This window comes from Chamaea fasciata, unplaced genomic scaffold (assembly GCF_029207755.1).
Source record: "Chamaea fasciata isolate MVZ Bird 193981 ecotype frontalis unplaced genomic scaffold, bChaFas1.0.hap1 SCAF_35, whole genome shotgun sequence".
Lineage (NCBI taxonomy): Eukaryota > Metazoa > Chordata > Aves > Passeriformes > Sylviidae > Chamaea > Chamaea fasciata.
The window spans coordinates 2,726,419-2,742,031 of record NW_027094120.1 but is presented as its reverse complement, the minus strand read 5'-3'; the positions used below and the strand labels follow the sequence as shown (position 1 = coordinate 2,742,031).

Sequence of the window (15,613 nt, the reverse complement as noted above, 5' to 3'; positions counted from 1 at the left end):
CTTACCGTTGTACCCTAAGAAAACAGGACGGGATACCAGGGGAACCTGCTGGGAGTCTGTTATCATCCACCCAGCCAGGAAGAAGAGGTGGACAACTTAATCTAAAAGCAGCTGGAGAATGTTTCAGGATCACCAGCCCTTGTTCTTGTAGGTGACTTTAAGCTGCCAGATATCTGCTGGGAACTTAATATAGCAGGAAAGAGGCAGTCCAGGAAGGTTTTGGAGTGTATGGAGGACAACTTTTTGTTGCAGCTGGTGAGTGAGCCCCACCAGGGGAGGGCCTATGTTCGACCTGTTGTTTGCAAATAGAGAAGGGCTGGTGGGAGATGTGGTGGTTGGAGGCTCCTTGGGACACGGTGATGATGAAATTATAGAGTTCTCGATATTTGGTGAAATCAGGAAGAACATCAAGAAGACTTTTACACTGGACTTCCAATCAGCAGACTTTGGCCTATTTACAAGACTTATTCAGGGAGTTGCTAGGGAAGCAGCCCTTAAAAACAAAGGAGTCCAGGGAAGGTGGGCGTGCTTCAAAGCAGAGATCTTGAGGGCAGAGGAACAGGCTTTCCCTGTGTGCCAAAAGATGAGCTGACGAGGCAAACGTCCAGCCTGGATGGGCAAGGAGGTTTTGAAGGAACTTAGGAATAAAAAGAGGATGTATCATCTTTGGAAGGAGGGTCAGGTCAAGGAGTATTTAAGGGGATTGCTAGAGCATGTAGGAAAAGTGTTTGGGAGTCCAAAGCTCAATTCAAACTTAATTTGGCAATTTTGTACAGGATATTAAAAAAAGTTTTTCAAATATATTAACTGCAATAGGAAGGCCAACCTTTGTTCTGTACTGGATGTGGGAGGGAACTTAGTGTCCAGGAGGAGGCAGTCAGAGAACTGCTGAGCTGCTTGGATGTTCATAGATCTATGGGCCCAGGTGGGATCCACCCCAGGGTGATGAGGGAGCTGGCAGATGAGCTTGTGAAGCCGCTCTCCATCATTTACCAACAGTCCTGGCCCACTGGTGAGATTCCAGATGACTGGAAGCTGGGCAATGTGACACCCATTCACAAGAAGGGTGGGAAGGAGGATCCTGGTAATTATAGGCCAGTTAGCCTGACCTCAGTACATGGTAAAGGTCACGGAGCAGTTTATATTGTTTCATGGACAGGGTATCAGAGCCAGCCAGCATGGGTTTAGGAGGGGTAGGTCATGTTTGACCAGTTTTTATGTCTCCTTTTATGGCCAGGTGACTTGTGTGGTGGATGTGGGAAAGGCTGTGGATGTTGTCTGTTGGGACTTCAGCAAGGCCTTAGGCACTGTCTCCCACAGCACGCTCCTGGAAAAGCTGGCAGCCCACGGCTTGGACAGGAGCACTCTTTGCTGGGTTAACAACTGGCTGCATGGCCGGGCCCAGAGAGTGGTGGGGAAGGGTGCTGCATCCAGCTGGCAGCCAGTCACCAGGGGTGTTCCTCAGGGGTCTGTGCTGGGGCCAGCTCTGTTCAACATTTGTATTCACGACATGGATGGGGCTATTGAATCTCTTATTAGTCAATTTTTAGATGACACTAAGCTGGGAACATTTGTCGATCTGTTGGCAGGTAGGAGGGCTCTGAAGAGAGACCTGGAACAGTTGGATGGGTGGGCAGAGTGCAACAAGGTGAAGTTTATTAAGTCCAAGTGCTGAGTCCTGCATTTTGGCCACAATAACCCCTGCAGTGCTCTAGGCTGGGGATGGTGTGGCTGGACAGTGCCCAGGCAGAAAGGGCCCTGGGGGTTCTGGTCGACAGCCAACTGAACATGAGGCAGCAGTGTGCCCAGGTGGCCAAGAAGGCCAATGGCACCTGGCCTGGATCAGGAATGGTGTGACCAGCAGGAGCAGGGAGGTCATTCTTCTCCTGTACTCGGCACTGCTGAGGCCACACCTTGAGTGCTGTGTCCAGTTCTGGGCCCTCAGTTAAGAATAACCTTGAGATGCTTAAATGTGTCCAGAGGAGGCAACAAGGCTGGTGAGGGGCTTGGAACACAACTCCTGTGAGGAACGACTGAGGGAGGTGGGGTTGTTTAGCCTGGAGAAAAGGAGACTCAGAGGTGACCTTATCACTCTCTACAACTCCCTGAAAGGTGTTTGTAGTCAGGTGGGGCTTGGTCTCTTTCTCCAGGCAGCCACTGACAGAATGAGAGGACAGAGTCTTAAGGCTGCACAAAGGGAAATATAGGTTGGAAATTAGGAAAAAGATTTTTACGGAAAGGGTGATAAAGTTCTGGAATGATCTGACTGGAGAGGTGGTGGCATCACCATCTCTGGATGTGTTTTAAAAAAGACTGGATGTGGCACTAGGTGCCATGGCTTAGGTGAGGTGTTGGGACATGAGTTGAACTCAATGATCTTGGAGGTCTCTTCCAATCTAGTCATTTTGTCATTCTGTAATTCTGTAAAGGTTTCCAGGTCAAATGGGCTAAGTCAATGAAGCTACTGCTATGATAAGAGTTTTATTTTGAGTTGGATGTTTTATTAAATGGTTTTCCAAGTTCCTTGATTTTCTCTATTTTGCCAGTAGAGCTGTGTGTTGCTTTGACCTCTTAGCTCAGTTGGTTAAAGTATGGTGCTAATATCACTAAGGTTGTGGGTTCAGTCCCGCTGTGTGCCATTCACATAGGAGTTGGACTTGATGATCCTTGGTGGTCCCTTGAAACTAAGAATATTCTGTGCATCTGTTCATCCTGAGACTATCTGGTTGGCATTTCTCCTTGTGCACCAAACTCGAGTAAGAGAACCTTTGGGTACCCCCACTATTTCAGTGTTCTGGGGTGTTACAGCCCCGCAGGCTCATTACGGCCTCTTGTTTCCATGAGGCCCTGCTGTGTCACACTGGCCCGCAGTGCCATGAGGATCGGGAGTGTCACACAGCTTTGTGCCATTTGTCCTTGCTGCCCCTCCCATCCCACTGCCCCACAAGCAGCCCCGAGCCACCCGGGAGGGACAGGCCCTGCTGTGCCAGGCCTGGGCTCAGGGCTTGGCCTTTCTGCTGCCTCCAACCAGCCCAGGCCTTGCTCAGCATTGCAGTTCCCTGCTCACAGCCTGCGGCTCCCTGCAATCCTGGCCTCAAGGATCTGCTCTCAGCAGTCCCTGGGGAGCCTTTGGCACTCCCTGCCCTCAGTGGGGCCCAGGGATGCTCCAAGGGACTTGGAGTTTTGCTTCTGCCTCCTTGAGCAGCTTCTTCAACCTTCTCTCAGTGCCTGGAGCTTCTGGACTCAGCCCCAAATCCAGCATGGGGCTGATTCAAATCCAGAAAGCAGTCACGACCTCCTTTTCTTCCTTCACTTGTCTTCATCTCCAGGGCTTGTGCAGCTGCTTGGAGCCAGTTTGGAGTTCTCTTATGGAGGAAGATTTCAAAGTGCATCTCCTGATTTGTTTTTCTAATCAAGGCTGCATTTTTTTTTTTTTTCAGTCCATTGAAGAGGTGAAAGAAACATTCCCCAAGTGATCTTAATGCTGAGTGTCTCCTTAGGAGGTCTGGGCATGGAGAATGAGCCCCTTGCAGGCTGACCCTGTTTGGACAACCTGCTCCTCACCCCAACCTCACCGTGTCTGAAATCATCCACCAAGGACTGACATGTGAAATAATTTTTGTAAATTATGAATTTTTCTTTAAAAATAAAATTTATAAGGAAATTTTAATAATATTTTTAAATATATAAATATTATTATATATGTTTTTACCTAAGTTTGACATGTTTTAAAAAAACCAAATTGCGACATTTTTAGACCTCAAAAAATTACTGGTCATTGGTTCTAAGTTACACAATTCCCTTCATTAATTCAATGACAACATCTGGCTATTGATTCCTCCCAATTTATGCTAATTAGGCCTATTTTTACTCCTTTTGTCATCTTCTTTATCGTTTTCTCAGGCAGGGTAAAAGGGGCCACTTTGGGGTCCACGGAGACATTTCTGGGGCACATTTGGGGCAGTTCTAAACCTGGGGATGGATTCTGAAGAAAATTTGGGGTCTGAAGGACATCTGGGGGAGCCGGGTGGGCACTTGGAGGTCAGGGAGGGGAATCTGGGGCCCTTCGGGGTCCGGGCGGGCACTTGGGGGCCCTGAGGGGACTCTCTGGGGCGCGGGGGATGATGGGAGTTGTAGGCGCGGGTAGAACACGGTGTAACGGGGCCGCGGAGCATCACGGGAGTTCGAGGCGCAGCTCCAATGGCTGTCGGTGGGGCGCGGGGCATGACGGGAGATGGAGTCACGGCTGGAATAGGGCTCCGTGTGCGCCGCGGAGCATGCTGGGAGCTGTAGTCCCGGAAGTGCATAAAGCCGAGCTGTGGCGGGTCCGGGAAGGCGCTTGGCGGACACTTCTGCGTCCGAGTCGCGACTTGAGGCCCTCGGGGGAAACGTGTGCGGTTCGGGAGGAATTGGGGGGAACTTGGGGAGCTCGAACCGGGCGCTTTAGGACACGGGGCACAGCAGGAATTTTCGGCGCGAGACTGTGTTGGGCAGAGCTCTGAGAGCACGGGGGATGATCGGAGATGAATTCCCAGAAGTGGCTCTAACGGGCATCTCTGGGGTTGGGAACATTCAGGGGAGTCGGGGACGATTTTGGGGGGTTCCAAATAAATACTGAGGGGGCACTTCGGGATCCTGGAGGGTCTGGGGGAAACGTAGGGTACACATGGGGGGGAGGGGGGATACGGGGGCGGGGTTCTGTGGAGCGCGGGGCATGACGGGCATTGTAGTCCGGGCTGCAATGGGGCTCAATTGGGCCGCGGTGCATGACGGGAGTTGAAGGCAAAACCGAAACGTGGCACCGACACCAGGCACCGCCCCGAGGCCCCGGTTTCCTGGCACTGATTGGGTGCTGGCGGTGACGGGCGGGAGCCTCGGCAAATGGGAGTTTGCGGAGGCGGGAACAGCCGATTCAACCCCTCTAGTCCTTCCCAGTATAGCCCAGTTCATCCCCAGTACAGCCCAGTTCATCCCCAGTACAGCCCAGTCCCTCCCAATACACCTGAGTTCATTCCCATTCCCTTCCAGTTCCCCCCAGTATCTTCCATAGCACGCCCCAGTATTCCCCAGTCTTCCCCACAGTGTTGCCATTGTCCCCAGTTTGTCCCAGTGTGTCCGTGGCCACAGCCCCTTGCAGTGTCCCAGGGCAGGTTGGGATGCTGATCCACCCTCACAGCCGGCCCAGGGCAGGGCTGGAGTGGTTTTGGTGGCCCCTTGGGCTGGCACACACTTGAGGAGTGTGTCTGCTTTCAGTAGGGAAAATTAGGAGTTTTACGTTGCTTCAAAAATAGAAAAGCCCTTTTTGCCTGAGTGCAGGCAGCTCTCTGAGCAAAGCAGGTCCCAGGTGAGTGAGGACAGGCAGGATGGGCTTGGGGAATGTGGAACAAGGTTGTCCACACTGGGTCAGACCTCAAGGCACAGCTTCTCTGGCCAGGCCAGGCCTTTGGAGGAGAGGCCCTGGATCAATATCAATCACAGAATGCTGCAATCACCTCTGCTCCAAAGAGAACAGTGATAAAACACACCCTTTATAACAGGAATGTGAATTTCTTAGAAGCTCTTTGAAATCTTTCTCCATAACTGCAGTACAAAACCTTCCTAATGAACTGCACCAGAGCAGAGGGAAATCAAGGCAGAGCCGTGGTTTGTCAGGACTTGCTTGATCCCAAAGAGCCCCGTGGTGCATTTGGTGCTGAGCCCTCAGGGCCTGAGAGGAGATGGCACAAACCTTTCCAGGAGTCCAAGTCAGAGGAAAAACCCAACGTGTCTCAAAGCATTCCTGGGTCCCACCGAGGTCCATCCCCAACACAGGCTCCTCATGGACTCCTTGGAGGAGAGAACTGGAGGCCAAGAGTGCCCAGAAACCTCTCAGAGACGGAGTGTGGGAAGGAAAACCCAAAGTACCTTAAAAGACATTGAGTATCTCAGAGCATTAATGAGCCCCACGGAGTGTCAGTACGAAGCCTCTCTAGGGACTAATTACAGCAGATAATTGGAGGCCATGACTGCACAAACCTCTCAGAGTGATTCAGTGTCAAAAAGTAGTACTTTAATGACTCTTGAGTAACTTGAGGCATTAATGAGCCCCACTGAGTGTTGTTAGTGACAAAACATCTCAAGGGACTAATTACAGCAGACAATTGGAGGCCGTGATTGCACAAACCCCTCAGAGACTCCCAGGCAAAAGCAAAACCCAAAGTGCTCTGAAAAACCTGCAGTCCCTGGGAGCACTGAGGAGCCCCCCAGGGCCATTCCTGACCAAGGCTCCCCAGGGACTGGTCCCAGCAGATCCCTGGGGCCACTGGGATGGATGTGGGGGGATGCTGAGGGCAGGACAAGGGGGTGACAGTGCCCAGCCTTGCTGGGGCTGTGCCAGGAGGCCCCAGGGCCTCAGGACAAGGTGTCCCCTCCCAGCCCTTGGTGGCACAGACCCTGCTGTGCCCCAGGGCACCAAGACTTGGCTTCTCCTGGGCACTGCCAGCCCTGCCGGGCCCTTGGCCACGTCCAGCACAGCTTGTCCTGCGCTGTCCCACAGCTGCTGCTGTGTCCCTGCAGGCTGCACACTCCCATCTCGCTGCCCCCCTGGCTCTGCCCTGCATTTCCCTTTCTCTTCTCCCTGATATCCTGGGATGGAACGTGTGAGAATGGTTCAAAGCTGTACCAGGGAGGGTTTAGACTGCACAGGAGAAAGTCTTTCTTTACTGGGAGGGTGACTTTGGGGTTTCAAACTTTGGGGTTTCAAAGCAGGGCTGATGGCTGTCCCAGGAAAGGAGCTGGGACAAGGTGTCCATCGCTCAGGAGCTGTAATTTGGATTGTCACTTGCCACTGTTCCTCTGAGCTCTTCTCTGTTCCAGAGATGGGCTCTTAATGAGCTGGTGGCTCTCCTGAGATGGGCCCGGGAGCAGCCCGGGCAGAGAATGAACTGAGTTTGTCCTGCTGCCATTGTTGGTGCCCTGTCTGGGAGTGCAGATGAGTCTCTTCTCTCTTAACCTGACACAACCCAGCAGGAGCGTCAATCTCCTGAGGCAGCCGTGTTTGGAGGCTGCACACACAGGCACTGGTTTTGTGTAACAGATGATACCAGATCCTTGGGATGGCTTTCCAGAAATGCACCATGCTTAGAGGAAAGGCTTTGTTCTTGGCCTGGCAATGGATTTCTTCAGGGCCAGGATCACAGATTTGTTCCCAAGGCTGCAGATGAATGGATTTAGGAATGGGAACAGGACTGTGTTCAGCAGAGCTCCAGTTCTGTTGGTCCTCAAGGAAACAACTTCTGCAGGACACATGCAGAGAGCAATGCAGCTCCCACGGGCAATGGATAAGGTGATGGGATGGGAAGAACACGTGGTCAAAGCTTTCTTCCTCCCAGAGGCTGCTGGAAGATGCAGAACACAGAAAAGGACACAGATGTCAAATGCCAGAGTCAAACATAAGGAGCCCAGCACGACACACGGTAAGAAGACAGAGTCTGTTTCCCAAAGCAGGCTGGTGTCAGAGCAGGACAGTTTGAACAAGGGGGAGTTGTCCCAGAGGAAATGGGGGATTTTGAAGCTAACCCCCAGGGCCCTTTCTGCCTGGGCACTGTCCCGCTACACCGTCCCCAGCCTATAATGCTGCAGGGGGTTATTGTGGCCAAAATGCAGGAATCGACACTTGGACTCATTAAACTTCATTTTGTTAGACTCTGCCCACCCATCCAACTGTTCCAGATTATTGGAAGAAGTGGATATTTCTGACCAGACTTCTCTGGATGTGAATTACAGAAAAATAGATTATTATAATGCTGTTTGGGAGAACGCAAGTTCTAGTCAAACAGTTGTATGTACTGATATGAATGAGATTTAATTTAGGATTTTGAATAGAAAATATACCCGGCTCCTGGGAAAAAATAAGGAAGTCTCAGCCTTTGAGACGAAGATGCTTCTAGAAAGGAAGTAATTTTGAAGTTCCGGCTCCTAGGCATAAAAGGAGGTCTCTATTTCTTTTGAGATAGTGATGATTTTAGAGAAAGAAGAAGAGAATCCTTGCTTTATATTAGAAAAGCATTCTTAAAATGGTACCCCAAACATGCAGAGGCCCATAAGCAGCTTGGGAACCTGTTATATGGGTGGGACTGCACAGAATCTGCAAAAATTCCGTGTGGTTGCAGATTTGTGACCATGAGAACCACCAGACCTTTTCCTGTGGCATGTATCTCCATAAACTCTAGAGAGGCTCCTCTCCCAAGGTGATGCAGGATTGTGTTTAAATAGCTGCAACTGGCTAAAAATCATGGTTTTCTCTCTGTTGAGTGGGAAAGTGAACGGTTTGTGGTAAGTGAAAAGATGTTTGAATGTCTCATTTTTCCTTTTTCTCTTTTCTTAGTGTATGCTAATAAAATCTATCTGTTTTTACTTTTAGGTTGAGCCTCTTTCAGCTTTTTCTCCCAAAATCTTATCTCCCAGCTAGTAAACAAAATTCAGCAAACATAAAACCACCACAGGAAGGGACAGCATCTGCCTTGCCAGGGGCTGGAGCTCAGGCCTTGGCCTTTTGCATTCCTGAAACACATGCAGGTTTGCTCAGCATCAGAGACACCTTTGCCTTGTTTGTCCCCACCTGTCATCAGTGCCTGCGGTGTTCTGCTCTAACTGGAACCTGGGGACACTTTCTCACGCGTGTCCCTCAATGGGACCCATTTAAAACTTCAAGAAACTTTGGCGTTTTTAATCTGACTTTGAGTCCTTGAGAAGTTTTTTGAACACTCTCTCAGGGACTGAGTCTGATGTAAACAACAGCAAATCCCTGAGAGGCTCATTAACATCCTTGTGCTGTGTCTGTGCTGCTGAGCTGGGCCGGGCTCCTGACACAGAGGCACCTCCTGGCAACCAAGATGAGCTTCAAAAAGGCATTTCTCCATCAAAGTGGCTCCTGTGCACAGCCCAGCAGGGCTGGGGCACTGCTTGCAGCCACCCTGGGCACAGCACACAGGCACAGAGAGCTTCAATCACTCAGGGCTGGGAAGATGCTGAGGACTGACTGGGCTAGAATCATTTCCAGCCCTTGACACTGGAAGCCTCTGGCTGCAGGACAATGCAGCTGCAGCTCCTGCAATGATCTCCTAAAGCAGGAACATCCCATTATGGATTCTGTAAGTACAACTCAGACTATCTCTGCTGTAAGCATGTGGACATGCTCAGGGCTTCTGCTCACTCCAGGAATATTTCCAGGACAATAATTTTTATAAAGATAAAATTTACTGAGTCATTGTTTTCAGTTTCTTACTCCTGGTGAACGGGGGGGATAAATAATAAACAACTTCATGTTTAAAAGTCCCTAAGGCATCTGAACTATACCTCCAGTGCTATTCATGGGCTCCCAAAAGTGCTTTCATCCACTCCTTTGCCCATGGACAGCACCAGCATCACCTTCACTGGAGCCATCAGGCTTAGTCTGACCTGTCCTTTCTCCAAGCTCCAAACAGAACCTGCCCCCAGCCAGTGCCCTGCAAACAGGCAGGTTTCTGTAGGGCCAGGGAGGGTGCACAGAGATTTGGGGTCTGTGAGTGCTGGCAGGGAGAGATCAGGAACAGGGAAATACCTCCAGGAGAAAAATCTCCAGGAAGCAGAGAGAAGATCAGGAAATGAGAGAAAACAAAACCCAGAAATGCTGTGGCAGGGAGAGATCTCCAGAGGATCCTTTCCAGTGCAGCCCCTCCCTCGGAACAAGCCCCCTCCCTCTTGTCCCCCAGCCAAGCCTCTGCCCTCAGGGCTGGGGGTCTGTTGGGGGTCAGGTTTGTTCCTTCTTTCTCTAAAGAATTTTTTCCCCAGAAGTTACCAAGGAGACCAAGTGTTGGATACTTGAGGGTACTTAACCAAAACAAAGAGGTGGACAAAGTTAGAAGGAAGAGATAATGCAGGTAAAAGACAAAGCTTGAGACAGCTGCGGGCTCTTCTTTTTTCGGCGTTCGGGGGGAGAGGGAACGGCTGTTGCTGGCTGGAAAAGTTTCAGCTTGGTGCTCTGAGGATCCTGCAGAGACACCGAAACCAAACTGCCCTATTTTTTGTGAAACAAAACCCTCAAGGATCTTGGTACTGTTTTCGTTTATTATTAATGCTGTAGTTGTTTGGTGAGGGTTTTTTTGTGTTTGTTTACTTTGTAATACATACTAATAAAAAACTGCTATTCCTATTTCCCAAATCTTTGCCTAAGAGCCTCTGATTGTAATTTATAATTAAAAAAGAAAAAAAAGAGAGTGAAGGGGGGGGGGGGTTACACTCTCCATCCCAAAAGAAACTGCAGTTGTTGTTTTTATTATTACCTAGCAGATACCTGTCTTCCCAAACCAAGAGAGGGTCCAAGGCATGAAGCCCCTCCTGTGCAGGCAGAGCTGCAGCAGAGCCATGGGGCAGCTCTGCAGCCCCGGGCCCAGTTCCCTCTGCAGAGCACAGGGCTGGGAGCTGCTGCCTGGCACTGGGGGGCTCTGGGAGGGGGCACAGCTGGCTCAGGGTGACCCTGTCCCCAGTGCCCGGCTGTGGGCAATGCTGTCAGTGCAGCCAGGGAAGGAGCTCCATCTCATTTAATCCAGGGCCATCATTAGGACACTTGAAAGTCTCCCTGAGATTTCCTTCCAAGCTTCCAGCTTCCCTCCACAATGCAAACCTGCCCTGTAGCATCTTTGTGTTATCTGAAAGCCCCACGGGGAGACACACAAGTTCTGTGATGGAGAAAATGCTGTTGGGTTGGTGGAATGAGTCCCGTGTGTTCTTGGGTACAAATGTGGGGCTGAACCCTTGAGAAGAGGATGGACATTGGGTGGACTGTGGTGGATCCATCAGCTCTCAGCAGTGTCAGGACGGTTTTTAAAGGAAACATGGGAGGGTGATCATCCTGTGTAGGGGACAGGTGAAAGCCCAGAGAATCCTGGAACAGGACAGGGTGACAGACCTCCTCCCCTCATTCTCCATGCACCACCTTGCCTCAGAGAACTTGCTCTGTTCTCCCTGAGTGCAGCAGCAGAAATGCTGAGAGTTTCTGACATCAAAAATAGTCAAGTGGAGATGAAGAAAAGCTGTTGAAAAAACTCTAGAACATTTAAACAGACTTTACCATTCCTGGTCACTGGCAGTGGGAGTACAAGCTGACAGAGACTTCTGTATCAACAGGGTTTCAAAGTGGAACACGAGGACGAGTTCCCTGTCCCCCTCTCACGTCTGCACGGCAAGGCTGAATTGTAAAAACCCTGCATGTAATTGCCCTGAACCTGAAGACCCACTCAGCCAGCACCAACCAGGGCTCCCCAGTTGGAGTTTAAGGAAAATCTGCTAGAAAATCAAAAGGCTGTCAGTGTGATACAGAAGAATGGTCTGTGGGAAAAGGCTTTGATTTTACTGAAAGAACTTTCTCCTAACCTGTCACTGATCTTTTCTCCTTGAACAGGCCCCCATGGCCAGACACAGCAAATGTCCAACAGCAGCTCCATCAGCCACTTCCTCCTGCTGACATTGGCAGACACGCGGCAGCTGCAGCTCCTGCACTTCTGCCTCTTCCTGGGCATCTCCCTGGCTGCCCTCCTGGGCAACGGCCTCGTCATCAGCGCCGTAGCCTGCGGCCACCACCTGCACAGCCCCATGTTCTTCTTCCTGCTCAACCTGGCCCTCAGCGACCTGGGCTCCATCCTCACCACTGTCCCCAAAGCCATGCACAATTCCCTCTGGGACACCAGGACCATCTCCTATGAAGGATGTGCTGCACAGGTGTTTCTGTTTGTCTTTTTCATTTCAGCAGAGGTTTCCCTCCTGACCATCATGTGCTATGACCACTACGTGTCCATCTGCAAACCCCTGCACTACGGGACCCTCCTGGGCAGCAGAGCTTGTGCCCACATGGCAGCAGCTGCCTGGGCCAGTGCCTTTCTCAATGCTCTGCTGAACACAGCCAATACATTTTCCCTGCCCCTGTGCCATGGCAATGCCCTGGGCCAGTTCTTCTGTGAAATCCCACACATCCTCAAGCTCTCCTGCTCACACTCCAAACTCAGGGAACTTGGGCTTCTTTTGTTTTCCATCTGTTTATGTCTTGGTTGTTTTGTGTTCACGGTTTTCTCCTATGTGCAGATCTTCAGGGCTGTGCTGAGGATCCCCTCGGAGCAGGGACGGCACAAAGCCTTTTCCACCTGCCTCCCTCACCTGGCTGTGGTCTCCCTGTTCCTCAGCACTGGCACATTTGCCTACCTGAAGCCCCCCTCCATCTCCTCCCCATCCCTGGATCTGGCCCTGTCAGTTCTGTACTCGGTGGTGCCTCCAGCCCTGAACCCCCTCATCTACAGCCTGAGGAACCAGGAGCTCAAGGATGCCCTGAGGAAAATGATGAGTAGATGCTTTTCAGGAGCAACAAACTGCCTGTTTTCTTGGCCATAATTTTCAGAATGGAACTCATGACAGGCTCAAAAGGCCTTCCCAGGTCTTTGGTAGTGTTCAATGGGTTTTTCTGTCAGAAAATTATCCCCAGTGAAATTTTTTTAATCACCCCCATCTAATTCACTGTCTGCCTCTTGAATTTTATCCAGAAGCTCTGTAAACCAGGATTTACTGTATTGCTACATTTCAAGAAAATAAACTACCTTGCAGTGCTTGTTTTTCCTGGGATCCCATCTTTGTAACCTGCATGAAGTTAGAGGGGAGAAGGGGAAAAGAGTCCCAGCACAGCTACACTGCCAGGGAGCAGCAGTGCTTGGTCCTTTCAGTGCTGCTCTTCCCAGCTCCAGCCTCTCCTTCCCAGCCCTTCTGTGGCTGTAAGGCCGCAGTGCTCTGGCACATTGGTCACTGTCCTGCTGCGTGTCCCTGCTGTGACCACAGGCAGGGACTGGCCATGGGCACTGCTGGGACACAGCTGGGCTCCAGCACAGCAGCTCCAGCAGCACAGGGAGGGCAGGGCAGGAAGGCTTTGCTCTCCCTGCAGAGTCACTCTCAGGAACAGGCCCAAGGAACAGACTCTGAAGAGGCTCCTTGTGCTCCTTTTTCTCCCAGGGCTCAGTGGGATGACATCAGGGTCCCAGCGTGGCCTTCAGGGGACTCAGGGCTGCCTCAGGTTCTGCTTGTTGGTGGCCAGGGCCCATCAGATGGTGAATGGCCTGTGCTGAACCTTCCTGGGGCTCTGCAGCTTGTGCCAGGGCTGATGGCAGGGGAATGTTTGTCTGGAGGGCCTTGGCAGCTGCCAGGAGAACACAGGGGAGCTGCAGGGACAGCGTGTGCCAGGGATCAGCAGGGAGTGGAGCTCCCTGGGCACAGGCCTGGCCAGGGTGGGGTCACCCCGAGATCAAGGACTGAATGTCTGCTGTGAGCCAGGAGAGCTCTGCAGCCCCAGGGGACACAGCAGGCACAGGGAGAGGAGTCTGGGCACTGACTGCTCTGGCCCTCAGGGAACTTCCCCAGGAGGATCCAGGGCAGCCCCAAGGCCATGTGGCAGCCCTGGAACAAGGCAGGCAGCTCTGAGCAGCCTCCACGGCCCCAGCAGAGCCTGTGTGGGAGGGGGTCAGTGCAGGGAGCACCATCAGCTGCCTCTGTCTCCCGGGCTGAGCAGCAGAGCCCAGCAGAGGCAGCCCAGGGCCCCGGGCAGCACAGCCCCCGTGCTCTGCAGAGCAGCAGCCCCAGCTCGGGGCTGTGGGCAGCAGGGCAGGGGCTGCAGCAATGGCTGCTCAGGCCAGCACAGACGTGTTCCCCTGGGAAAGGCTCTGTGGGCAGCTGCCGTGTGCCAGGAGCAGAGCAGGAGCCCGTGGGTGTGCAGAGGAGCCCTGGCAAGAGGCTGCCCTGTCCCTGGGGCAGCAGCAGCAGCCTGAGGAGCCCCGGGGCCAACTCTCTGCTGCTGTGCTGGGCAGCGGGGCTGGCCCTGGGGCTGCAGCAGCTGCCTGAGCTGAGCATCTCCTGAGCATTGCAGACACAGAGTGGCTGTCCATGACCTCCAGTGCCTCCAGTTCCTGCTGCTGGGCCAGACTGGACTGGGCTGCTCTGCAGGGCTGGGGCAGGGAGAGGAAAACAATGGGCCCTTGATTATAAGAGTCCCCGCAGTTTCACACCGGTCCCTTGGTTCCATGGGGCCCCACGGTGTCACTCTGGTCCCCTTGGTCACACCAGGCCCCGCAGTGTCACAATGTACCCTTGGTTCTGTGGGGCTGCAGTGTCTGTTCTGCCACTGAGCAGGGTCGGCACCAAAAACACAGACACAAGGTTCAGGTATGGTGTGATTTATTATAACGCAAAACTGCAAAGAATGACAAAAGGGGAAGCTCAGCAATGCACCCAATCGTCACTACCAAAGATTGCCTGCAGTGATTATGAAAAAAGATGTGCCAGTTACTCTCAGACTTTCCCATCAACCAGATCCACACATCAGCTGGGGGAAGCTGTCACAGCCAAGGACTGCAGAGCCACTCCCGGACACTGGGAATTCCTGCAGGTGCCTCCAGCCACAGGTGAGGCTCCAACCCGGCTGTGAGAGGGCCCAGCTCTGACAGCGCTGAATAAACAAACTGACAGCACTTCTGGTGCGGGAACATCTGGTTTCATTCTCCTCTTGGGTTTGTTCCAAAGCCTGGTCAGAGCTCAAATATAACCAATAACCAATACCATCCACCCCCAAACAAGGCCAGATGTCGGATTTCATGGCCTTGTCCAGTTTCTAAATACAGAAAGATCAATCCATGTTTCACTGATGAGGGGATACGTCTATCACAGCACTAATGACCATGCATATTTCATTAATGAGCACATACAAAGATAATCTTTGGTTGGAAGTTACATCCAGAGGACACCTTGGCTCAGGGCCTGTTGTCCAGCCTTGGTACTTCAGGGACCAGGTTTAGTGTTGGGCTTGACACTGCTGGGTGAACGGCTGGACTTGATGTGCTCAGAGGTCTTTCCCAACAGAAAGAATTCTATAATTCCAGGATTCCATCTGCTGGATTCAGTTAGGTCCATGTTAGCAGCATTACTTGACTCAAGAATTTCCTCTTGGTCAGTGCTTGTGGCCTAAGGCTTCAGCTCCTTCAGCTCCTGCTGCTAAGCTGCTCACACTGAACGAAACGACTCGGAGAGAAGAATACAGTTCATCCAATTCCTTCTGGGACACTGAGAGGGGAGGGTGTGAAAACAGGAGCACTGTTTGGTGTGGCCTCCTCCCTGCCCTTCATGCCTTTCAGCACTTTGAAGCAGCCAAGAGCTTTCTCCAAGAGTGCAATGAAGCAGCTGCTCCTGCTCCCAGGTCCGGCTCTTCCCAGTCTCTGACCTTGCCTGGTTTTGTCCCTCTTGCTGTGCCCTCTGTTCCCCCTGTGCTCGGTGGCTGCTGCCCAGGACTGTGGAACTGGCACAGATCCAGTGGTGGAGACCCTCCTTTCTCTGCCCTTGCAGCTGCCTGCTCACAGCAGCCTTTTCCATCTGGGAAGCTCTACGTGGAGAAGGAGTCCCCACCTCTCTTCCTTTCACAACCCCCAGGAGCCCAGGGCTGCCATCTCAAGTCCCTGCTGGCCCTGAGGGCTCCCGGGTGCCTCAGGCTGCTGTGACACCACTGCCCACGGGAGGGAACAGTGGCAGGGGCTGTGCTCAAAGTCAGCTCCATGTGCTGCTGCTGCTGCTGCTG

General features: G+C 52.2%; 1 protein-coding gene across 1 annotated transcript; it reads left to right on the top strand.

Moving 5' to 3' along the window:
• The first annotated feature begins 11,442 nt into the window (after window positions 1–11,442).
• Window positions 11,443–12,584, top strand: LOC136303498 (olfactory receptor 14J1-like). Its single transcript, XM_066207157.1, has one exon. It carries the CDS (start codon window positions 11,443–11,445, stop codon window positions 12,397–12,399), a length of 957 nt encoding a protein of 318 aa, XP_066063254.1. The 3' UTR covers window positions 12,400–12,584.
• Window positions 12,585–15,613: the final 3,029 nt, after the last annotated feature.